The sequence below is a fragment of the Enhydra lutris genome, unplaced genomic scaffold (assembly GCF_002288905.1).
Source record: "Enhydra lutris kenyoni isolate GAN:26980312 unplaced genomic scaffold, ASM228890v2 scaffoldscaffold59, whole genome shotgun sequence".
NCBI lineage: Eukaryota > Metazoa > Chordata > Mammalia > Carnivora > Mustelidae > Enhydra > Enhydra lutris.
Window position 1 is genome coordinate 12,391,453 of NW_019154143.1, and position 25,424 is coordinate 12,416,876.

The 25,424-nt window shown below is 53.5% G+C and overlaps 1 protein-coding gene across 2 annotated transcripts in view; it reads right to left on the reverse strand.

Annotated features, from left to right (window-relative positions):
* Window positions 1-574: 574 nt before the first annotated feature.
* The window catches only part of LOC111158488 (paired box 8), a 56,144-nt gene continuing 31,294 nt past the window's right edge, over window positions 575-25,424 (reverse strand). Inside the window, exons 3-11 of one of the 2 annotated variants that reach the window (XM_022520537.1) lie at window positions 23,621-23,818; window positions 22,184-22,272; window positions 21,786-21,911; window positions 21,347-21,522; window positions 17,131-17,254; window positions 16,470-16,676; window positions 9,706-9,807; window positions 2,926-3,012; window positions 575-1,433 (exon numbers count right to left, since the gene is read on the reverse strand). In XM_022520537.1, coding sequence (XP_022376245.1) covers window positions 1,357-1,433; window positions 2,926-3,012; window positions 9,706-9,807; window positions 16,470-16,676; window positions 17,131-17,254; window positions 21,347-21,522; window positions 21,786-21,911; window positions 22,184-22,272; window positions 23,621-23,818 — 1,186 coding nt within the window. In that variant the 3' untranslated portion in view covers window positions 575-1,356. Of the gene's footprint in view, window positions 1,434-2,925; window positions 3,013-9,705; window positions 9,808-16,469; window positions 16,677-17,130; window positions 17,255-21,334; window positions 21,523-21,785; window positions 21,912-22,183; window positions 22,273-23,620; window positions 23,822-25,424 lie in introns of both variants that reach the window. The other variant, XM_022520536.1, reaches the window with a different exon arrangement.

The following is a 25,424-nucleotide window of genomic DNA, read 5'->3' on the forward strand; positions in this document are numbered from 1 at the left end:
CTACGACTGGCCCCGGGCACCATGCCGTGTGCTCATTTTTTCCTGGCGTTCACTCACAGTGGAAATCAAAGCTGAGGAGGAGTGGCTACCCGGAGTTCAACGTCTAGCAACAGAGGGAGAGGGGGAATGCGAAGTCAGGGCTTCTAGGCAGCCCACGGTCCTTCAAATTCCCACCCCCCCCCACCCCACAGTGAGCTCATGGTCCATGGGGGCTCTGAGGTTCTCTGTAGAAAGCCCAGACCCAGGCTGCTTCCTTCCCCAGCCAACCCCAAAGCCTGAGACGAAGAGGAATGGTTTATTGAGTTATGTGGTAATGATGGGTTGTCTTTAAAAAAAAAAAAAGGGAAAAAGAAAAGAAGCATCAAGGAGAGAAGCCCAACATGGCAGGGAGACAATTCACTGAGAGGCCAAAGTATGGGGGTGGAAAGATGGAAGCTTGACCCAAACAGAGCTTCATTTATAGTATTTACAGTCAGGCTTTGGCGGGGGCAAGGGCTGCGGTGGGGGGGGCCCGGAGAGGGCACCTCCATGCTGGCTTGGGGGGGTCGCCACGGGGACTCTTGAGTTGCTGTGGGCTGTGGCTGCAGGGGGCGCACCTGGCGGGGCAGGGGTTGTCGGGGGAGGGAAGCGGGTCCCCAGCAATTGGGCCTCGCTCTACCCCAGGGCTGCAGGTTACTCCCCAGGAGCCAGGGTTGGGGGTGGGGTGCCTTTGGGAATGGTTGTCTCCAGCTGGAGTGGGCTGATCTGGCTGCGAGGGGGTGATCCACTGGAGAACTGGGGCGTGCTCACAGGTTCTCAGCAGCAGGCGACAGGAAGGAGCTTCCGGCTTTGACCCAGCCCTCAGCCCCGGCCAGGAGGGAGGTGCGGAAATGCCAAGCAAGCTGAGTGGAGAAGGTGGACAGCTGGAGCCTCAGCTGTGGGGCAGGCGGGAGGCAGCTCTCCGAGGGGCCGTGACGGGAGCCTGGCTGTGCCTGGCTGCGGGGTGTGGGCCGCGCCTCCGAGAGCCTGTTGATGGAGGAGCCAGGGGGCCCCTGTGCCGTCCACCTTGAGCTCCTCGACTGTTCCTTCTTCTCTCCACATTTCTCCTCCAATAGTGTCTCTTTTGGAACGGAACAGTTCTTTCTTTCCCTGGGACTCCTGCCCCTTCTTATGGAGTCTTAGAGGACAGTGTGGCCTTCTCCAAAGTCATCCTGTCTTTCATGGTTCATTAAAACAACCACACAGGGTGTGCGCCGCCGTGCTGGACTTGCGGTTATTTTTCGTGTAATAAATAAAGATTCCTTTGTGTGACTCTCTGAGGCCTGTCCCAGGCCAAGTCCTCCTGGTGCTCAGTTGCTCCCACTGTCCCCATAGCAACTACAGATGGTCAAAGGCCGTGGCGGTGGTGGGTGGTGCACTTGGCCTTGATGTGGAACTGTAATAATACGGGGAACCTGGACATGTTAAAAAAAAAAACAAAAAACAAAAAAAAACAACAGCCACACCACTGGTCAGAGGGGAAATTGCACCACACAGCCTCTCCTGCATCTGCTAACCTTGAAGACAACACAAGTTAATCATCTACTCCTCAGGCCTATCTGATCATCAAAGATTAACTCCTCTCCAGCCCTATTTCCTCCTCCTCTGGCCTCACCTTCGGGTTTCTGGCCAGAATGAGAACCGCAGCTTCTTGCCCCTCCTCCCAGGATCACCTTGACCTTCAACACCCTCGTTTCAGGGAAAGGGCAATTGGGAGCAGTTACATCTGGAACCCCGAAGAACCAAGCACACTGGGGGATTCCTGAGGCCGTCCCAAACCTTGCCCAAACAGTGAGAGGTCAGAGAATCTTCCTCCTAGGGCCCAGAAGGACTAGAATCCTGAGTGCCCAGGGGAAATGTGCCTTTGAGGGCCTCCCTGGGAAGACTCTTGTCCACCTGCAGGATGGGCAGCCCAGGTGGGGCTGGCAGGGAGGTGCCCTGCCCCCTGGCTCAGCTCAGCAGCCTCATCCTTTCTGGTAAAATCGAACAGAAAGGTGGCTTAGAGTTGAACCCATCTGGCAAACAGAGCCCAGGTGAGCCATCCTTCCGGTCGCTTCTGGAATGCCAGGAGGTCACGGCAGGAGAGGGGGCCTTGGAGATGGATGGTCCTGCCAGGCCTGTGACGGTGCCCATGGGGTGGGCCACACTGGCCTCATCGCTTTTCCTGGGCTCAGGTTTGCTCGGAGACCCTCAAGGTCATCGCTCGGGGAGACTCTAGCAGAATTCCTTGAGATTCCATTTATGGGGCCTGGTTTCCTAAAAAGCTTCTGTATCCAGCCCACGGCCCCGGGGCAAGAGAGGGGTGAAGGGGACCCACGGACCACTCTCTGGACCTTCCACAGAAGGGGGCATCTGCACGTCAAGCCCAATACTGGGAATGTGAACAAAGGATCCCGTGTAAGGGTTGTGGTCTGGAGTCGTGAGCCGCCGTGCGACACGGAGATGGTTTATGTGTACAGCGGGATGGCCTCGTTTGCCAACAGTGCTCTCCCAGGGGCCAGAGGGCAGCTGGCATCCTGCTGGGCGCCCGTGTCTCAGTGTCACCGTGGCTGGACGCGGCTGCACTCTGAGCCCCTGAAGACGGGAAGTCCACTCTGAGACTTTTCTTGAGTCCACCCTTGCCCTCCCAAGGCCTGAGCCCCGAATCTTACACCCGACACATGGCCTCAGGCGGCAGGAGGGAGCATGACAGGGAGAAAAAAGTCTCCCTCTTCTGTGCTTTCCCTCCAGACAACCAGGGGCTCTGGCTTCCCTCCACCTGCTTGGCCTGCCAAGAACACCTGTCTCCCCAGACCCTACATCTCATCTGGGCCTCCCGGCTGCCTTTCAGACGGATTTTTGGCCCAGCCTTGTACCCCGACCCTACCCCATGCAGCAGAGGGCCTGGGTGGCCCCCAGCGGACTTACTCAGCAAGCTGGAGTTGGGGAAGCGCCAGGCCTCGCCGTAGGAGGAGTACGGGGTGTGGCTGTAGGCATTGCCAGAGTATTCACTTCCTGTTGGAGGCACACAGGTGAGAGGCCTGTGAGGTGGACACACCAACGTAGGCTTGGGGGTGGGGAGAAGGGTCTGCAGGGCTGCCATTGGGTGAGCCCTGGGGCACAGGGGGAGCGGAGCAGGACAAGGTGAGCTCAGAGGACCCACCTTTGGGGCCCCTAGTCTGCATCATTTTGGACAGAGCCCTTTATTGCCAGGTACCAGAGGCACTGCCCTGACAAGCTCAGTCCTCCCGGCTACCCCAGGAGGGAGGTGATATTTTAAGGCCCATTTTTCAGGTAAAAAAGCTGAGGCTTGGAGATCTGCAGAAGCACACGCGGCTGAAGGGCTTAGTGGTGTTTGGAAGCTGTGCTGGGACTCTAGGGCCCAGGTTGTAGCTGATTTTTCTGCTGCGTGGACCTCCGCCAGAAGGCCATTCCAGGAGGGGCTGAAGGGAGTGAGAGGGGTCAGAAACAGCCACAGAAAGAATCCGCAGGTACACTTGTTAGCCTCCCTAGGTCTGAGTTTGTTAGGGGCCGGGGTGAGGCGGTGGCGGGGAAGGGAGGGGGGTCCGGAGTGAGGATTAGAGGAAAGAGCAGAGGGAGGAGCCCTGTAGGGAAATCTGTCCTGGGACTTGCTCTGAGGACCTCCCTGTCCCATTCCAAGTCTGTCCCTTGAAGCAAACTCAGTGCATGAATTGAAACAAAGTTAATCAGATCACCTCCTTCGGTGAGTGGATTCTTGGCTTTACCAAAGGACTGACTGACCAGAGAAATCGCAGAAGGATTCCCTTAGACAATAGCAACAGACCCAAGCAGCCCTCTCCAATACCATCCATACTCCGCAGGGAGCTTAAAGACTGCAAAACGCTTTCCCACTCACTTGTCCCCTTTATCCTCACCAGCTAGCTCTGAAGCACCCGTTAATACCGCCAAGTTATAGGGGAAGACGTTGGAGTGCCCCAGGATTAAGCAGTTTGCCTCAAATCCCACGTTGGCAAATGGCAGAGCAGAACTTGACTTTAGGGCTCTAACTCTGAATTCCAGATAATCCCTTTATGTGCTTCTGAGCCGATGCAACGCCAGGTTCCTGCCAACCCCGCCAACCCCGCCATCCCCCGTCAGTCCACACAGCCTTTCAAAACCTCATCTGCTGTTGGGATCTGAGGACCTTCTGTGGCTTCCCGTCTCTTTCACAGACTCTGCAAGGGAAGCTTGAATGTGCAAGCTTTCCAGCTCCAGCTCCCCACCACCAGATCCGGAGCTGGCCTGCCTGGAGTCAAACCTCTGCTCCCCACTCCTCAGCTGCGTACCCTGGGCCAGTCACAGATGAGGCCTTGATTTCCTCATCTGTAACATGGGGTGAATTACTGTCCCTATCTCATGGGGTTTAGGGACGATTAAATTAGATAATATCCATTAAATGGTGAGCCCCACACTTGCTATATAAAAAGCACTCAAGACATGCTAACTTTGATTATTTTCCCATTAAGCAGGTGCTAGAATAAAGCTCAACAGAGGATCACGAATGAAGAAACCGCTCCCCAGAGAGGGAGAGACATTTACCCCAGGTCCCGTGTTCAGTTAGAGCCTGCACTAGAATCCCGGCCCCTCGCTCCTACTCCAGGGGTCTTCCTTGTGTCCCACAATGCTGTTACCCATTTACTGCTGGTGGACCCCGGAATGGCCTGGTATCAGAGCACCCTAGGGGGAAGCCAGGAGCCCAGTGCCTTTTCTTCCACCTGGTGCCAAACACTGCTGGCTCCGAAGCACGAGGAAGACATTGGTGGAAAATACATTGCTTCCTCTCTCATTTTGTCACTTACCCATGCGTTTCACTCACTCACACGCTTACTGAATACGTGTTCACCAAGTACCTATGTGCTTCGGTTACACGGAAGCTGGTGTAGGGCTGGGGGCTCAGGAGGGGGTACACGCCTGGGAGCAGCTTCTCCCCGCCACCAGATCCGTCCACCTGCCCCAGCCACATGGATGAAATGCCACTACACCCACGAAAGGCCCACCTGTCCCCTTTGCTCTGCATCCCACCCCACTCACCCTTCCAAGGTCTTGACCCTACAATCTATCCCTTCTTTTCTGCTCTATCAATCTCTCCTTCCTAATTACCACTTCCTCCAGCCAGCAAACACGCTCTGCCATCTTCTGCATCATTTTTTTCTGCCCCAACATCGGCTACCAGCCCCTTTCTGTGCTTCCTTCCTGGTTTCTGCCCTTACCTCTCATTCCCGTCGGGAGTGCTGATCCCCGAAAAATCCCACAACTTCCACCCCGATCATTGCAATGGTCACTTCCCTGTCCACTCCCAATCCCCTCCCCCAACCTCCTAGCTGACGTGATTCAGGTCATCGCTCCTTCTAACGCCTTTGGGTTTTGTGATGCCTCTGCTGCCGGATCCACTGTCCTCCCCCACTCACTCTCTTTGCTGGTTTCTTCTCTCCTCGAGCTCTAAATGCTGAAGGCCTGGTTTGTGAGCCTTCTGTGGTTTTCCATCCACATTCTCTTTCTAGTGATCTTGTCTAATCCCTTGGCATTAAATAACAGCTCAGTACGATGGCTGAAATTTATGCCCTAGCCAGAATTCTTTCCTGACTTGAGACATATATCATGTGCTACTACCTTATTAAACTGGGTATTTGGAGGTGTCTCAATCCTCTTGGGGCCAATAGAACTCTTGATTTCCACGTGCCACACGCTCTACCTCCTTCTCTCCTGGTCTCCCACATTTTTACTTGCCACCACCACCAGTCATGCATTTTCCCAAGCCCCAAGCCTAGGAGTCATCCTTGTAGCCTCTGTTTGGGAACCCCTACAGCCAAATCACCAGTAAGTATTGTTGGCTGTACCACTAACATAGCCTCAGTGTCTCTTTTCTCCTCCTTCATTGCTACCTCCCCAGCCCAAGCCCCATCTGTCTTTTTTTTTTTTTTAAGATTTTATTTATTTGAGAGAGAGAGAGAGAGAGAAAGCATGAACAGGGGCAGAGGGAGAGGGAGAAGCCACTCCCCGCTGAGCAGGGTGCCCCATGCGAGACTTGATCCCAGAACCCTGGGATCATGACCTGAACCGAAGGCAGATGCTTAATTGACTGAGCCACCCAGGTGCCTACCGTCATGTCTTGAGTGAACTATTGCAATTGTCCCTCCCCTAACTGGTCTCTGTGTTTCTGCTTTTGACTAGCTACTGTTTTCCCAGCAGTCCGAGTAGTCTTAAAATTTGACCCAGCCACTCCCCAAATCCCCTCCTTTTGTAATGCTTTTCCCATTCACTTGCTGTTCTTAGATATACTCACCCCCTTTTCATGTGTGATCACGCTAAACTGGTTCTTGCCTCGGGGCCTTTGCACTTGCTGTTCTTTTGGGCTGGGGATGGCCTGCTCCAGTTCATCACTTGGCTGACCACTTTGAACACCTTCTCAGAGAGGTCTCCCCTGTTCACCCAATCTAAAGTAGTTATCTCCTCTCCCTGTGGCTCTTTGTGACATCATTTTACTTTATTATCTTCACGGCACTTATCACTATCTGAAATTATCTTCTTTATTCATTCATTGACTTGTTTACTGTACTTTTCCCTCCACTATTAGGTCCTAAGCTCCATGAATAGAGGGACCTGCCTTGTTCACTGCTATAATCCCCCAGCATCCTATGCCATAGAGATTCAACCAGCATTTGTTAGGTGAAAAGGTGGTGAATGAATGGAAGGATGCAAGAATGGTTGAAAGGCTGGGTAATGAAGGATGGATGATAGGAAGATGGATAGATGAAGGGATGGATGTATGGAAGGATATATGGATGGATGGATGGATGGATGGGTGGATAGAAGGATGGATGGCTCACTGAAAGGATGAATGTAAGAAAGGATGGATAGATGAGTGCATAGAAGGAACAATGGATGGAAGGAAAGATGAATGGAAAGACGGAGGATGGAAGGATGGATGAATGGATAAGAAGAAGCACGGATAGGTGGAAAATGTGTACAAAGACACACAGTGGAAAACTGAGTGGATGGATGAATGGATCCATCTGTCTGGAGTTGCCAGTCAGCTCTAGAGCTGGTGTGAGGGTCATCAACTCTGTTAATGGGGCAGGAACAACAACAACCATGAGAAGGCAAAACAGAAGATGAATGGATAAGAGAAGTCTGTCCTGGTCCTGTTCTTGTGTTGCTTTCTTAGAATTTGTGTTGTTATTTCTGGTATTGTAGGAGGCAGTGCCATATAGTAGGAAGAACCCTAGATTTGAAATCAGAAGACCTGTGTTTGAACAACTCAACCACGTAGTGCGGTTCATGGAGACCCTGAGCATACTAAGCTTGTTTCCTTATCTATATTAAACTAGAATAATACCAGCCTCCTAGTCCTACGGTGAGGATTAAGCAAGAAAGTTGTATCTATGAATGACCAGGCACACAGAAGTGCATAATAAATGATCTTCACCTTCCTTCCACAAGTGATTGAAGAATGTCACTGGCATGCCTTGCATTAAGCACATGTTCTGCACCTAGCACACAGTAGATGCTTAGTGAAGGTTTATTTTTTATTTTTTATTTTTTTTAAGATTTTATTTATTTATTTGACAGACAGAGATCGCAAGTAGGCAGAGAGGCAGGCAGAGAGAGAGAGAGAGAGAGGAGGATCAGTGAAGGTTTATTAATTTTAATGGAAAGCATCACCATTCAGCCTATTGGAAGATTGTGGCTACTGGTAAGAGATGGACAAATAATATTTTATGGGGAAAAAAAACACAACCTTCCTTAAGAATTCATTTGTACAGGGAGCCTGGGTGGCTCAGTCCATTGAGCATCTGCCTTCCGCTCAGGTCATGATTCCAGGGTTCTGGGATGGAGCCCCACATTGGGCTCCCTGCTCAGCAGGGAGCCTGCTTCTCCCTCTCCCTCTACTGCTCCCCCTGCTTGTGCTCTCTCCTTCTCGATCAAATAAATTAAAAAAAAAAAAAAAGACTTCATTTGTACCGTGGCATTCCTAGTACCCAGATGATGCATTAAATAATATTCCATTTTCTGGAAACTTATTTACACACAACTGATTGGGGAGCCCGTGCACCGTTCAAGGCAAGGCCCACCCTTTTGCAATTCAATGGCAGTTCATCAACTGTATTGTGTGTTTTTTTTTTTCTTTTTTCTTTTTTCCCACCACACTCACTCAGGATGAGATCTTTCTCGAAACACCTGGGGGCCTTTGATGAGAGGCCCAAACCTTCCAGCTACCTCCCAGGTCAGACTCCAGGCTCCTGGACCCCCTTACCCTGGGCCTGGCCCTGGGGAATGATTCATAATTAAGAGAAAAGCCCTGTGCTTTCTGTTCCCTCCTCCTCCTCTAAGCAGGCGGCCTGGAAGGTGGAGAGGTTGGGAGGGGGATGGGGGAGCCGACTGGAGCCTGGGATTTTGATTGAGAGGCCCCATTATCCACACTCTTAAAAAAATAACCGAATCTTTTCCTTTTTTATCTTGACCAATCTCATTTCACGCTCCAGAAGAGGAAGGGAGGGAGGGAGGGAGTCCAGGGCCAGGAGGGAGAGAGGAGTCAGTATTCTGTATTTTCAACGCTGCATTAAGCACATCGCCACGGTAACCAGGCCGGCAACAAGTGCCAGCTCAGCAGGTTCCCAGGGAGCTTGGAGCCTCCTTCCCTCCCTCCAGTCTCCCTCCCCGCCCTCGGCCCAGGAGATCCCAGCCCACCTGCCTCAGCAATGGGCACCCAGAGTGGGTGGCTGGCAAAGAACAGTCCCTGCCAGGGAGGGAGGGAAGCAGGCCTGGGTGTATCTGCTAAGGGTCTGGGGTCAGAGCCACAGAGGCTGGCATGGGGGTCACAGATGCCCTGATTCACAGCCTGTTCCAGAAGCTCCAGGTCCTAGGGCCTCTTGAGGCAGTAGAAATGGCTTGATTCTGCCCTAATCACCCTTGGGTCCCTCCCATAACTTCCCATAACTCCCTAACAGAGGGAGTGCAACTCACTCCTTGTCTTCCTCCCTCACCTAGACCCTGACACCCCGGGTCACTTTTGGGCAATGATCATGCTGGTAGATAAAGAAACCCAAAGGACTGGCAGACAGGAATCCAGGATGGTCCAAATGATGGTGGAGAAATCCTCCCAGCAAGGGAGGTACTCTCCTGGCGTACCTTGGGAGTCCCTAGAACATAGGTCCCACCCATACAGGGTTGAGTGGGGGTGGGGTGTAAAGGAAGGTATATGTCAACCATCATCATCATCACCAACACCATTCACACTCAGACTGCAGAAAGGGCATATAGATTCACCGGAGGGAAATGCCTGCAAGACCATGGATGGTTCAAGGGCCAGGCTGGTGTTCAGCTCACATCGCTCTGTGGACCCCTAGAGCACTCTCCATCAAGGCTCTCCGTCAAGGCTCACTGAGTCAATGGAGGGAGTGGCAGAGCTTGGATTTGAACACTGGTCTGTCTCTGCCCTGCCCATTTCATCATGGGGAGTCTGGGAGCATGTGGGAAGGAGGTGGTTGAGCAGGGGAGAGTTAAGGAGCCAGAACTAACATCTTGCCTGGAGGCATTTACAACATGTGCCCTTTGGTGGGTCCTTCCATGCCCTTTGGGAAGTCTGTGCATGAGACACACCCTCCCTCCTGTCCCCTTGTGCTCCACCTCTGGCCCACACCTCCTGTTTGTAGAACTCCCCTCCTGCCCAGCCCCCTGCCTCCTTACCTGCCACCATGCCCGCGATGGCAGAAGAGGCATAGCTGCCCTGTCCACTGGTGGGGATGTGGGGTGGGTATCCGGGCAGTGTGGGTCCCACCATCTCTCTCCCTGGAAAAATACAGCGAGGAATTTAGCTTAGCTACTGTGGGCTCCAGCACTTCCTGTCTTGCTTCCCTGAGGCTCAGCAAGTCTTTCCTAGTGCCAAGGCCAGCTCTCTCTAAAGCCACTCTCCAAACCTGCTTCCTCCTCCTCCCTTCTCCGAGTTCAGGCTTTCCCCATTTGCCCAGGCCTCAGGGCACAGGCCGCACTGTGCAGGGAGCACCGGCCTAGTGCAGTCCTGTATTATCCAGTGATTTCACTTGTGTGAATCTTAATTCACCCACAAAAATCTCATGGTGTTGGAGGGAGGCTGGAGGCTATGTCTTCTGGGTCCTTGTTATCCTGCCAGCATCGAGAACAGCAGTGGGTGCAGCCGTAAGTAATAGGTTAGAGGCCACTGGACTCAGACTCATGGTCTCCCAGCCCCAGCTCTGAGGCTCAGGAGCAAGGGATGGCACATGTGTGGCCTTTGGGCGACTACCTTCCACCACCCTTTTTCTGGACCCGAGGCAGACACTGCTAATCAATTGTTGTACTGTTTTCCAGGGGGCCAGAGAGGGTCTTCTTGTCAGAGCTGTGAGGGACACAAAACCTACTGGTGATCCCTGACCTAGAAAGGAGATATGGGCTGGGAAATACTTAGTGTTTACATGTGAACATGAACTAGACAACTGGTAACCCCATTTCTGAGGGAGGGAAAACCCCACATTTTCAGTAAAACAGACACCCCCCTCTGTTTATAATGCCCTTGCCTCAGTGGCACTGGAGACCTGTCTGATTGCCCTGGCTTTACTTCTTCCTTATACCCAGAAGTCAAGCCTTCCCATTTTGGAGGCCCCCATCTGACTGGCTGTGTTTCTTCCGCAGCCACCATGTCCCACAGGCCTGGATCGAACTCTTCCTTCACCCAGGGATTCTTGGTAGCACATCCTGGCTTGCCCACTTCTGCCCAGGTTAGGACCCCCATGCCAGCATATGTATTAATAATGCCCATTTCACTCTTAAATGCCCAGTGTGAGTGATGGATTATTTGGTCAACCCAGTTCTTGGTGATGGTTACAGGATTTCCTCAACTCCAGCACTCTTGACATTTGGTGCCATCTTTGTGTGGGGGCTGTTCCTTACATTGCGGGACGTTCAGCAGCACCCGTGGTATCTACTCAGAAGGTGTCGGTAGCAGCCCCGCCCCCTCCCCCACCCCTGCAGTGTGACAACCCTAAATATCTCTAAATATTGCCCTATGTCCCCAGGGGGCAAAATCGTCCTGGGTTGAGAACCACTATGTTCGATTATGACCATTTCCCCCAAATGCCTCTGCCTCTTCCGCAAAGGGGCTGCTTCTTCTCCTAGGACTTGCATGGACTCCCTGTGAGTCTGTCAACCAACTTGCCAAGGTCATTCTCTCTATATCCCTGCTTGTCCAACTTTTCTTCCCCCCAAGGTTCCCCCCTCACCCCAGGTCCTGCATGCTTCAAACTCTTCAACGGGTGGCCAGGAATGATGAGAGGGAAGGTACGTCCCATGGAACCTTATGAGTCGTTGATACCAGAGGGACTAACTCTTACCTTGATTTCTAGGGATTTCCTGAAGACCGTTTGTGCATTCAGTAAAGATTTTTTGAGTAAGTATGATGTCTTAGGCACTTTTCTGAGTACTGGGGATATAGCAGTGAATAAGAATGGTAAATTAGCAGGGCCGCCATTAACTCAAGATGGGGCACAAGATCGGATGGGTGTGTGGAGGTAAGCCTGGGGGTCAGCAGACAAGACCCGGCCTTCTGGGCTTCTGCCCTTTCTCTGGAGGGAACGGTGTAGGAATCAGAGGACCTCAGTCCTTAGTCTGCTGCTACAGCTAATTTTCCAAGTGCCCTTAGACGAGCCACCTATGTGCCCAAGCTTGTGTCTTTGTGTGCAAAGTGGGAGGAAAACAGGAAGAGTAGCCTTATGCACCTTATTACTACTGCTACAGTATGACCAGCATAGCTCAGAGCCAGCGTTCCATGCTACAGGTGGACACTGAGCAGGGCAATGGACACATTCTATAAATTGCTACATGTCATGGGAACCATTACAGAACAAATCTTATTTGAATGAGCCATCAGTGTTTATTATTTAAAGCTATGTGACTGTTTTCATACACCACCTCCTAATTTGTTTGACTTTAGTACAATGTCCTGCTGTGGTTGATGCTGGACCAAACAGGGAAGACTCTACTCAAATTCTACAGGTGGGTTCAGTTCACTTGACCCAGGGTCCAGACAGATGAGGGACTGGAAACCCAGGTGAGGCAAGGAAATTTCAGTATATTCAGAAGTAGAGGGAGAAATACGCAGGAGATATACCAAGGTAAAATCTGATCTCTCTTCCAAGAAGAGTGCAATACAATCAGCTATCAGACTCAGCCCCTTCAGCCCTCAGATGAAGCACCTGGCCAGGTACTGGAGCCTATGAGAGAAAGGGGTGACAAGAAGCCTGTGGGGGTGGCAGGGGTACAGAGGGTAGACAGGTGCATGCAAAGGAGAGTGATGGAAAAGGGTAGTGGCTAATTCAAGCCTGATGCCTTCTCTCTTTCCTCCTCCTGCTTCTAGATCCAAGCCAGACTGTGGCTGAGCGACAAACCCCTTAATTGCTCTGAATTACATCTTCCTGTCTGTCTCGTGAAGAGCTAGGTTAAATAAGAGATTGCAAATTAGGTTCAGCTTACCCCTAAATTCTTTGGTAGGGGCTCCCTGGTACACTGTGTTGAGCAGGATTCTGAGGCTATTTCTGTGTCTACCAACACCGTGGCTGGAGGTGAGGAGGTCAGTCTTGGCTCTTAGGCCACCTCTTTGCTGGTGCTGGCCTAGGTACTCTCCAGGCCTCTTGTGGTCCCACATTCCCCTTTTCCCCACCCTCATCCATCCTGTCCCATCACTTGATCCTACTGCTTCTTGAGCTTTGCAGCTCCGTGGACCTAGCCCTGGGGCACGGGCTCCCCTGAAGCCACAATTTAATTTAGCCGCAGTTGCCCTGTGGGACCCCATCCCATGAAACCAGCCCTTAGACTGCTCTTAGAAATACATTCATCAGCCTCACTCCCTTAAATTCTGAGATTTCATCTTCACCTCTTCTCAGTCCCCAAGTTTTCTCCCGGTGGGACAGAAGTTTCTGAATCAAATGCCAGAGCACATCCCAAAGGCTTCCAGGAAACTTGGCCCTCCTCGAAAGCCTAGCAAGACTTTCTATAGGATGGCTCTGACCCAGGCTGTGGCCCCTTTAACTTCCTTGTCAATCCCTCAAAACTCTGCTTCCGCTCCTTACATAAGTGCTTTCTTCCAAAAAGCCGCGAACCTTGCAAACGTCTCAGAAATGAAACCACAGAAACCATGAGTACATGAGTTCCAACGTGGCCTAACCATGAGCTTTAACTGACTTACTTATTTTTAAGGCTCTTCCTCATGAGTTTTTTTGATCTGTAAATCAGCACTCAAATATACTTCCAACACTGCCCTGTTTTTCAGAAGGTGATGTAGACACAGGCCCATGTCAGCTGGCTATGAAGTAGGGTTCTATAAGAAAACACTAGCGCCCCAGAAATACTGGTAAAAGTTCTAAATATTGGTAGCATTCCTCCGAGGAATTCAGAGGGTAGAGGTGATTGCAGACAATATTATTTGTCCACTTTGATGTCTGCCCTCTACATGACCCCTTTTCAATTCCTTATCTTGTTCTGATAGCAAAGAAAATTTATAGCAATCCAGAAATCTCTTTGGCAGGACTAAATATAATTTCGCACAAAAGAATGGAGGCGGGTAATGGACTCTTTGATGATAAAACCAAACTCAGAGCTTTCTGATCAGCTGAGCTGGAATCAGCCCCAGGACAGGCGGGACAGGGATGGCCTTGATATCACTCCTTCAAGTGTGTTGGGACCCAGACTGTGGCATCTGAAGGGAAACAACAGGAATATTAGGGGCAATCCTATTGTTCCCCAAACCCTGATGCTACTTTTTTGGCTAATTAGGGAGAAGCTGAGACCCAGAAGGACAGTCACCCTGGAAATCACACAATCAGAGCCACTGAGCGAGGAGAGGAGGTGAACCCAGGGGGAGATGGAGATGCAGCTGGGAGGATCCTTAGGAAGCCACTCAGAGGAGGGGAGCCTGGCGGGCCACGCTGAATCTGGAAGGAAAACTCAGCTGGTCCTGCCCCTTCCTCCGGTCTGCAGCACTACCTCAGAATAATTCAGTCTGGGCTACCTTCCCTTCCTTTCAAGTTCACCTCTTCCTCCCTTGGGTCAATTTCTAGGCCCCTGGACTCTTGAGATCGTTCCTCCTAGCCTTCCTTCTCCCTGGATCTCCTCACAGACCGATCACCACGGCTCAGCCACAGGGTAGGCATTTAGGCCCATTCTTGACCAGAGGCCGCAGGTGGATGGTCTTCAAGAAGCTGAGGGTCAACACCCTGGGCTCTGCATGAACACGCTGATCCCTAGCTACAGAGCTGGCCCAACTCTGTGAACCGCAGCCCTGACTTGCTTCCTGCTCTTAGCAACCTGCCTGGACCCAGTCCCTCCAAATCTGGGCACCTCTTGCTTTTCTGAGCCCCTGCCTCTGGTGCCACGTCTTCTGGGCCTTGCAGCCCCCCACTGGCTCTCGCAGTGGCCACGCTCGGCACCCTGGCATCTTCCTTACCCCATGAGGTGGATAACCTTCCATTCCTGCAGTCAGTCTGGAGAGTGGGCATGGCCACTAGTCTAAGAACTGGCAAAGAGTGGAAGCGGCACCTGGTTTGACTGCATGTCGACAGGGGGTGCTTGAAGCCCTCACAGGGTGACGGGGAGGGGAGAAAGTGGGGGGGGGTGTCTGTGGGGGGAGCACTTTGCCCCGGGCTGTTCCAACTATACTTCATACGACTATCCAAGACCTCTTCCCGCGGCCACCTGCCCTTCCCTCTCCACTCAACAGGGCCTGCCAAGTCTCTGCGCGACTCACACAGTAACCAAAGTCCTATTCCCCAGCATCACACGCTTCACCCACACCTCACCCCTTGCTGCCTTACCGCAGCCCTCCTGCTCTGGGCCTGCCATTCACAGGAAGCGGGCAGCCTCACCCACGATCGATCGGGCCTCTCCACCCTGCAGGGGATGTGAGTCCCTTTACTCCCTGGCTTGCCTCCCACCCTCCCTATCCCATTTTATCTGGCTGACATCATCCCACTCAGCTCACGGATTTTTCTCCTTTAATCACTTTGGTCAAAACAAATGACCCATCTCCGCTGACTTCACCCGCTTTTGAAATTTTGAACTCTGAGTCAACATTCGCTTCCTTGCTCCATACCCCGAAACACTGTCTCTCAGCCCACACACTGGACTTCCTTTGTTAACCCTTTACCTCTGTGCCCACTACTTCCAAGAGGACCTCCCACATCAGACGTGGGCATGCACAGAGAATAAAAATCCCGGGTGCCTGCCAGACAGAATATAGAGGCAGCTATCCGGCAGGGTCTGTGAACGTGAATAAGACGACCTTGTGGTCCCGCTGGGCAGGCAGAGGTCTTGGTTTTCTAGTTTGGTGGTCCAAGGGCTTTCAGGGGCAGAGTCCCTGCTTCAAACAGAGTAGCTCTTCATTTGTCTGGTTTGGATACCTGGCTTCTGTAAAAGCTGTCACTTCGAGCGAGTGTTTTGAGGCCCAGAAAGTTGAAAACCACTGGCCCAGAAGGGCTGCTTCACTTCTGGCTTCCTCCATGGGTTCTAGTTCAATGCCTTGGGCCCATATCTCAAATAGTCCCATTGCTGGGGAAGCCCATCCAATATCTGGAGATGATAATGGGTCTCTGCTCCCTTTGCTTATTCCACTCCAGGCCTCCTGCCCAAGCCAGACACCCCAACTCTTTCAGCTACTGCCCAGGCCCTGGGTGGATGGGCTGATGTCCTTCTGCCGGGGAGACCCAGTTTGATTTATAACTTGGGGTGAATGCAGGTTGAGCCCTCACTCTGCCAGACACCACATGCCTATTCAGGGACCTTAACCAGGCCCTTCTCCTTCCTGGGTCTGTTTCCCATCAGTGTAAGGAGAGATTTGTTGTAGATGCCCCTAAGTGCTTCCAGCTTTAAATGTTTTGAGCCAGTGAAGTTCCTGATGGGAGGTCCCCCTGTTCTCCCATCTCTCAAGCTGGTGAGTAACTCTGCTTCAGTATTCTCCAAGGGTGACACTGCTAAGCTGGGTATAAGAAGAGATACACTATGGAGACCCATTGGGGACAGACCCTGTTGTCTTTAGAAATTTGGTCCATTCATTGGCTACAAAAGCCAATGACTTTTTCCCCTCCAAAGTTCTTTTTTTCTTCTTTTTTATTTCTCACCCTAACCAAGCGTTCACTGCTTTATACTGCCCAGCTTCTGACCTTAACGTCCCTGCTTGTCCATGGGGCTTTGGAGCAAGTTTCTAGAAATCAGCCAGGCACCCCTCTTCCTGGCATCGACTGCCCCTCCCGCCTCCTGATGTTGCCAGCACAGAGCACCACATATGGGCATGTCCAAAAGTTGTGGGAAGATTTAGGGAATAGAGTGATGGCGGACAGAACTGAGGGCCAGAGAGGGGGCTGGACCCCAAAGCAGGGGACTGGTGGCCGGCCCTGAGATCCCCCCGCTCCCACCCCCCGCGAGAGCTGCCCGGGACCTCCCTGTCGTACCTGAGAGGAGGGCCTGGCCCGTGAACTGCCCGTACACGGAGGCAGCATGGGGAAAGGCATTGAAGGGCGGGACCGAGGCACCGGCTGGGACCCCGGAGCCGACTTGCTGCAGATCCAAAAAGGCGGAGCTAGATAAAGAGGAAGGGGTGGAGCTAGAACTGGACACCTCGGGGGTTTCCTGCTTTATGGCGAAGGGTGAATGAGGATCTGCCGGAGGGAGGGAGACAACAAGGAGAGAGGGGTGTGAGATGATGGGGTGGGCACATGCACAAACCCAGCCATGAGATGTGGGGTTGGGCAGAAAGGGCGGGGCGCTGGGGCAGGCGGCTCCTCTCTGAGTCTGGGGGTGACGGGAGGGGCTACGCGTGTTCCTCGGGGTGAGTGGGGGCTGGGGAGACAGAAGCTCTGCCTCCATTGCTGTGCCTCTGAGGTGCGGAAGGACTGTGTGCGCCCACCTCCCCTCCCCCACTGCGGTGGGGGAGCACGGAGGAAGCGGTGGCCACCGGGAGGCCGGACCCTCTGTACCCACGGAGGCCCAGCCGGCACAGCCCACCTCTCCTCGGCAGGCCCAGGGCCCTAGCCCCCTCCGCCTCAGGGCCGTCCACGCTCTGCCTTCCAGCCCCTCTGCGCAGCTGGGCCCAGGACATTCCAGGCATCGTACCTGCCACCACCGGGTAGGTCTGGTGAGTTGAGAGGTTGCGCCCCAAGGGTGTGTTGGAAGGGGTCAGGGTGGCCTTGCCATCATCCAGGGCGGCGCTGTTGAGCAAGGGCAGCGGGTACAGGCCCTGGGGAACAAAGAGAAGTCAGCGTGTGGGGGTCCCCTGGCGTCAGTCTTCACTAGGGGACCCTGAGACCTGATCTGCGCAGAAAGGCTCCTTTCCTTTCTTCCTTCTTTGCACTCCAGCTGGACTCCACTTAGCCTGTTCAATGGGTTCTTGGGTTTCTTATTTTCCCACTGGACTCGCGGCCCCACTGTTCTCCCAATCCCCGGCTCCCAGCTTCTGCTCGTGCAGCCCCGGGATTCAAAGCCGCCTGATGGCTCAACGGCTTGGCTGACCCCACAGGGCCTGGACCCTCAGAGAACAGGCTGCAGGGCAGGAGCCGTCTCTCCATGGCGGGGTTCAGAGTGCTTCACCCATTTATTGGTTTATGCCTCTTCAGATGGGAAACACAGCCGTGGAGGCCACGAAACCCGGCAGGTTCCCCTATGGGGCAGAGGCAGGATGGAAACCTAGGGGTCCGGCTCTCCCGTCCATGCTCCCCAACCTTGCGCTCAACTGGATGACGTCATAACCACAGCCGTTTGCCAAGGGCGCGCATTAGAGCTTTGCCCACGTTATCCTGTCCGCTGACCCCCACAGCCCTGTGACGTGGGCAGGCAATAATGTGTCTGTTTTATAAGTGGAGAGCCTGAAGCCCGGAGAGGCAAGTCCCCAGGCAAGAGTGACACAGGTGCTAAGCTGCCGCAGGTGCTCTTCCCTTCAGGGAAGCGGCAGATATAATATCCCCCCCACCAACCCCGCCGGCCACCCCCCCCCAACAGGTGGCTGTCTTCTTCCTCTCCTCTATATCCAAGTCAATTTAATTTGCTGCTTCCGCTGGAAGGTGATCCTTGGGGTTAATTTTGTTTAAACAAAATAAAACAAACAAAAAACCTCTTTGTTAAGTACCTGTGGGGTTTTCTTTCTCCCTTGTTCAGTTACAGGCAAGCGTGCACTACAAGGGGGGGACAGGACAGCACCCACAAGCACACACCTGTCCTCCGTGTGTGGGTCACACACATCACAAACACACTCTGCGTGCAACGGTAAAAGCAAGGAACGCTCTGTGGTTACATAATGGGTCCACTTCCAATGATTTCTGTGGAGCTGGGTTCTCCAAAGGGCCACGGCGCTTTCGGGTTGCCTGCCAGGCACTTCTGGAAGTTGCAGGCAATTCTAGAGGCCACCAGGGCACCATTGTCATGTGGCTGTGATTACTGACTGAATGGTTCTCTGGTTCCATGGTTTTCTGAGGGGGGCCTGCTTCGAGGTAGGGGGAAGCTGCTTAGAGCCAGGCTTAATGAAATTGAGCAAAATACCTAATTTCTAGAGACTGTAAGAAAAGTTTAAAATGCCTTATGGTTGTGTTGATTTGATAACAAATACAAACTCAAAATCCCTAGCTTTCCCAAATCCAGATAGTTCAGTGGGGAAATAAAATGTCCCCCAGTTCCCCCCAAAGTCCTCAGTCATCCCAGTGATGGCCGGATTTCTTCCTGGGATTGAACTTGAATCCGGGTGCACAGGGACATAATGCTCTAGCACGTGGGCCAGCTTGAGGCCTGGGTCTGCCGTGATCAGCCACTCATCCCTTTAACAGGGAAAATTGAATCTGCGTCACCAGGCGGATGTAAGGACTATATGAGATTTTTTTATACATACATTAAATGCTTAGCACAGAATGCCCAGGACATTGCTCTAAAAGGTATTATTATTTCTGAATTCTGTGCAGACTCATAAGCTGCAAAGTTCTCGGTCGCTGTCATAATATTCACATTCGGCTGATGTGTTCTTGTTGCACTCATAAAAGAGAGGACAAAGAACCGTTCCTCACTGTGACTCCTGGCTGTGCCTAGTGGTGAAACAGCAACCAGAACCAGGAGTGAGGCCACGTGGCGTTTCCGCTGAATGCTTTTCCCCTTGTTGATCTGATAGGGAAGATGGCCGTGCCTTCCCCCCATCCTGAGGTCGGGTGTGAGGACCTGTGCTTCTCTCTCTCAGCTCCCCAGGCCAGAGGGCCTTCCTGGGGCCAGGTGAGAGCGCACAGTGTCCTTGGATGACATAGTCCGAGTCACCAAGGGCAGGAGAGGCAGGGGCTCAGACACAGGGAGCCCTCGGCACAGGCTGGGCGCTCCCTGCCCCTTACCACCCAGCCGGGTGAATGAATGAGCGAGCAGATTGGCTGAGGGAGGAATGAATCGTGGATGGACACTGCCGAGCCTCCCACTTCCTTATCTATAGGACAAGAGGTTGGAGCAGTTCCATGGTTTTCAAACTCTTTCTCTAGCCTTCGAGTGAGAACTGATGTGGAAGCATTGTATCTAAAACAGTGAGCCGGCAGGCCAGTCAGAAGGAAACCAGGGCCGGCAGACCTGAGCTCCACAACTGTTCACTCCCCCAGGCTCTGTCTACCCTCCCCAGCCCTGGGTTATCGCCACACAAATGGAAAGACTGGGCTCCGTGGTCCCCAAGGTCCCTGTGGCTCCAGGACTCTCTAAGACCCTGATTCCCTACGTGCATGGGCCAGCTTGTTGCTGGTCTCAGTCTCCCTGTCATCATCAGGCGGGGCCCTCTGGGGGCTCAGCTGTGGAGCCAGGAGGTGGCTCTGGGACCCAGCAGGTGCCCAGTGTCTAGGCAGCAGGATTTCTGCAGGAAAACTGGTGCTTGCACTCAGAGCGGGCTCCCTGTGAGGGAGCCCAGAGCTGCAGCTCCTTGTCCCTCGGGGAGCCGTGTGCTGACTCTCAGATGAGCACTCGGGCCCTCTCCCCAGGTCTGCTGACGGCCAACTTTCTCTGCACCCCCTCGTGGTGGCCACAGCCCAGGCTGATAAAAATCGCTGACGCAGATTGCCTAGCCAGCTGCGGTGCTGGCATGGGCCCAGCAGCCCAGACGGTCACTGGCCGTGGTTCAGCCCCTTATTGGCCTCGTCCACATTGTCCTGCTCAGGCTTTCAAGGCGTAAGGCTTGCCTCACTCCCGGATCAAATGACAGCATGAGCAAAGTGGGGTGAGCAGACCCACCCTAAGGGAATTCCTCAGCTGGCTGACCTGGGGAGGGGGTATGGGGGTAGGGATGGGAGCCACTGCTACTGTGGACAGATACACGTGAATGGAGGGACCAGTGGTCCTAGAAGTTCTGTTGGAGCTGTGGAGTCTCTGCTGGCGTCAGCGGGGAGACCAGGGACATCTCTGTTAGCTTTTCCCAGAAGTGGACCCACTGTAAACCATTTTACCTGTCCTGAGCACTAGACATCAAAACTCCCCTGCAACCTGCAATTCATTGTTCTGGATTTCTCAGCTCACTCACTAATACCGCTTTACTGAGTGTCTCTTCTAAGAGGGGCACCACATTGGAGCTGGAGATTAAAAAAAAAAAAAATGCTTCCAGATGCTGCCCTGCCTTAGGAAACCCGCTGTCTACACCTCTGCCCCCTGGGCAATTAGAGTAGGCTGTGAGAAGTTACTAGGGTGGCGTGCTGGATGGACAGAAGCATGGACCAGGGAGACATGGAGCATGGCTGTGGGGCAGGGCTCGAATCGTGGGTAAGGGGTGCTTGAGCTGGCTCGTGATGACAGCCAAGCAGTACTTTTCCAGGCGGGAAGGTGGAAGGCAAGGCGCTCCGCGGGGTGGGCATGCTGTGTGCCAGGGCAGAGAGGTGTGAACGGGAAGGACATGCTCGGGAGCATGAGTAAAGCAGATCTTATGGTGTGCAGGTGTGAGTGGCCGGGGGTAGGCTGGCGGTGCTGGTCAAGGTCATGGTGTAGGGCTTTTAGCTGCCGCTTCCGAGCTGTGGGACCTGACCCTGCGCTCTGGGAAAGCCGCAGAGGACAGAGGGAAGGCGAAGCCTGGGTGTGTCTCTCTTTGGGAAAGGGCAGAGCTCGGAGGCTAAGAGTGAGGGAAGGCGAGGGGGCTGGGGGCAGAAGGAGGAAGGTACCAGCATCTGGTAAAATAAAGGCTGACTCAGCAAGGAGCCGCAGGAAGCACGCGCCCTGGGCCCACTGGTGCAACTTCTGGTTGATCTGGTGGCAAGCAGCAAGCAGACTTGGAGTCTCCCCGAGACCGTGCTGGGGGGCGGCCCCTGCCTGCCACTGCACCACCACTCACCTGGCTGCTCACCTGCTCGCCTTTGGTGTGGCTGGGGGAGGCATAGGCCTCTGGGTAGTGCTGCCGCTCGAAGGGGCACTCGAGAGGCTCCAGGTGGTGCTGGCTGAAGGCGTCCGTGCGCAGGTGCTTTCGGGGCCCGCTGCTGCTGCTCTGGGAGTCAATGCTCAGCCGGCAGCTGTCCTGGTCACCTGGCATCCCCAGGCAGGGAGAAAGCACTCAGGGGACCCACCTACCCATGCCCCAGGTGGGACTGGAGGGGCAGACTCTGGGCTGCAGAGGGATGGGGAGGACCCGGCTCCAGGCCGGGGGACTGTGGCCTGCTTAGGGACAGGCCATGTGCTGTAGGCGGGAGTCACCGGCCTCTGCAAAGTCTCGAGCTACCAGTCCCCTTGGAGCCTGAGCAGACCACCCTCCTTCACCCCAAGCTGCCCTCTGGTTCCCTGACACTCACTGTCGTCCATTTTCCTCTTGCTGTCGCTGCCTGGCTGAGCGATCCCCAGGAGCCCGTTGATGGAGTAGGTGGAGCCCAGAGAGTCTGACTGGGGTGACTCTGGGGGGGTTACAGCCGAGCTGGGGACTGCAGTGGGATGAGAGGGAGAGGGTTAGCACATGGAGGGGGGACACCCCTCAGAGTCCCCTGTAGGAGGGGTTCTTGGAATGGAGGCTGCCTGAAATGTTGCCGCCCCTAAGTGTGTCAGTGCATCTTTCCCGGGACCCAGCAAAGCTTTGTCCTTGCAGAAGGGCTCAGTCCACGCCAGTGGGTGTGTCTGTGTGGGCATGTGTGTGACTATGTGTTTGCACATGGGTGTGTGTGTGCAAGGTTGAGCGTGCCAGCACATCAGCACTCACTCAGCGTATGTCCTGGGCTCAGGGACTTGGTGGCCACGCAGCTGTCCATGGGGAGGTTGAACGGTTGCTGCACTTTGGTCCGGATGATTCTGTAAGGAAGACCAGAAAGGCCATTAGAGAGAAGAGGAGGAAACAGGACTCCCAAGGCCTGGGATCCCGTGCCTTTCTGAGTTTTCTTGGGTATCTTAGAGATGCCTCAAGGACAGCATGTCTAAAACCAACCCCCTGACCTCACTCCTCACACCTGGTCCTTCCCAGTGTTCCTGTTTCATGATCAGTTCCACGGGGCACTCAAGATAGAAATACTGGTGGGGCTTCACCTCTGCCTCCCTCCCTCCTCTATCAAAGCATCATGAAGTTCTTGGGTTTGACCCTCTAAACCTCTCCAGCTTTGACTCCTCTCTGCATGTCACTATCAGCAACTGAATTCAGGCCACCACCAGCCCTTTCCCTCAGGGATCCCTCACTGGCTCATCCCTACCTGCTCTTGACTTTTTCTGATCTGTTCTCCCTATTGTACCCAGAGTGGACATTTTGAAATGCAACTCAGCCTCCTGCTGACAGGCTGTCCCATTTCTTATGGATCACAGGCAAGAATATGTGACATGGCCACCAGCCTCTAAAAGGCAGTCTTTGCTGATATTTCCACCTCAGCCTACCTTGTGCTCCCCTTCTGTCTGCTGGCTTTCCTTCAGCTTCTTGTCTAAGATCTGTGAACCACAGGGCCTTTGCGTGTGTTGTCTCAGAGCATCTTTGGCTTCCCTTTTTACCTAGTTAACTCTTACTCATTGTTTCTTTCTCAGGGACATCTTTTCTTTCCTTCCTAAACCAAGCACCCCATGCTACCTCACGTACCTCATGTTCCTCTCCCTAGGAGGACTGAGAGTTGCATTTTTACAATTGTGTGTGGGGGCACTCAGTACTTGATAGTATCTGTCTTCTCACTAGACTATAAGCTCCACAAGGACAAGGATTGTGTGTTCCCGGGGGCCTAGCACATAATAAGTGAATTACGTATATGGGAATGAATGAGTGAGTAAATGATTGATTGAGGCTGTGAGTGAATAATTGGATGACCAAACAATTGAGTGAATGCTTGAATGAGGGCCAGGTTAGGGGTCGTGTGGCCCAGGAAAGGGTCACTTCAGGATTCTTTTATCGAATGAAAGAGGATATAGCGTGTGAGGAAGGAAACTGGCAAAGTACAACTAGGGGTGGGGTGGGGTGGGGACAGGAGTGTCACAGAGCAGTGGAGAGGTGTGGATCCTGCCCTGTAGCACCTGGGGTGCTTCCTGCTTAGTTTTTCAGCAGGAGGGCCCTTCCTAGGCTCTCTTCCACCCAAGCCAGCCCTCCTTTGGGTCTCTATCATGGTTCCCCCAAAGCCCAGGTGCCCTGACTCCTCCCCTCCCCTCAACCCGGCGGCTGTGTCCCTCTCACCTATTGATGGAGCTGACACTGGGCACAGTGTCATTGTCACAGACACCCTCCGCCAGGAGCCGGTCTCGGATCTCCCAGGCAAACATGGTGGGGTTCTGCCGCTTGTAGTCTCCAATCTTCTCCACCACCTTGGGGGTGGCCACCTTGGGCTTGGAGCCCCCTATCACTCCAGGCCGGATGCTGCCAGTCTCGTAGTACCTACTCCAATAGAGAACCCCAAAGAATTACCCAATAAGCAGGTGGGGTCTCCGGGCTGGGACTTAGCCAGAGACTCTTGTTCCTCCCCAAGGCTTCTGGGGGTAAGATGTACCCCCAGGGCTGGGCTCAGACACTTAATGTTCCTGGCACTGTCTGTTTCCCTTGCATGAGTAGGTTTATGCTGCTGCCAAACCAGAGTCCCCAGCTCAAGACTTCGCCCTGGACACCTGGCTTCTCCCTTTTTCCCTCCTGCCAGTATCCCGCATCTGAGCTCCCACAAGAGCCTCCTATGGCATACAAACAATCTCCCTTCTGAGAAAGGAAGTTTTGCTGTGTATGTCTGTGCGTCCATAAAAGTTCACAGTAGTGGGTTTCTCTACGCAGCTTTCTGGGGTTAAAGCTTGACTGACCATTCTTGGCCATCCTGGCTTTATGCCTCCCCAGGAGGCCAGTTTGGATCATTGGGCCCTCGGCTCTGTCTTACTGGTTTACCTTTGCTCCCCTACCTTCTCCCCCCGCCCCCACCACCACCCTGGTTGGCCACTGGCTTTCTACCAGATTACATAGTTCAGGTGGAAGCTGTTCTTCCCGGACTCTGGAATGCCGGCCTGGCCTGGATCTCCAACCACGTCCAGCCCCTCAAGCCAAGCCTGCTCTCCCAGGCTGTCCACTTTTCCTCTCCTTCGAGCCCCCAGTCAGCTGCTTTGGTAGATCTGTGACTTAGATCAGGATAACTTTCCCCTCTTTGTGCTGGAAACTCTCTGGACTCTTCTGTCAGAGAATACAGCTTGGTTCTTTAAGCTTGTCCACCATAGCCATTCCAGACTCATCTCTTGAGGACACTGCAGTCCATCCTAGGAGCCCCTCTCCTGACCTGAGCCGGAGGGGGTGGGGCAGTGCCCTTGTCCTTGGCAACTTCATTCAGGAAGCCAGACCTCTCCACAGTTCAACTACAGTCAGGTCCCTTTGGCTCTTTAAACCAGGACTGTTGCTGAATCCACCTATGAGCTGGGTGAGGGAGGCAGGTACACCAAGCTGATGCAAAGCCTCAAGTCCCCCAGGGCAGGGGCATTTTGGGAGTGGCTCTCCAGGCTATGCTGTGTCAGCCCAGAAGCAGGGCTTTGCTGCTCCTGGTCCCTCCTGAAATTTTGGGCCAGTGGTCCTCAACTCTGGCTATCGAAAACTGGAATCCCTTGAAGGAGCCTTAACACTATACAAACATTTGGGCCTGTTCTCCTAAAGTTTTGCTTTAATAACGAGTGTGGGCTGGGGCCTAGACACACATACCTATTTTTTAATTAGGTTTCCCCAGGTGACTCCATCGTGCAGCCCTGGCAATGAAACACTGCTCTGGCATGAGTGTTCCTAACTGGTCCCTGGTCATCCCCTAAAAATCACAACACCCAGGCCTGGCTCCTGGAGAAGATGCTGTACTTTATAAGTCGGTGTGGAACAGGCTTAGGGCTGTGCAGCTCATCAAGGAACCCTGGTGCTCCTTTGCAGATGCTCTGGGACTTAAGAGTTTGAGAAGCACACTCAAATATCCCTCATGCAGGGAGTGAGACCGCAGGAGCCACCTCTCCTCCTGTGTGTCCCCTTCCTGGCT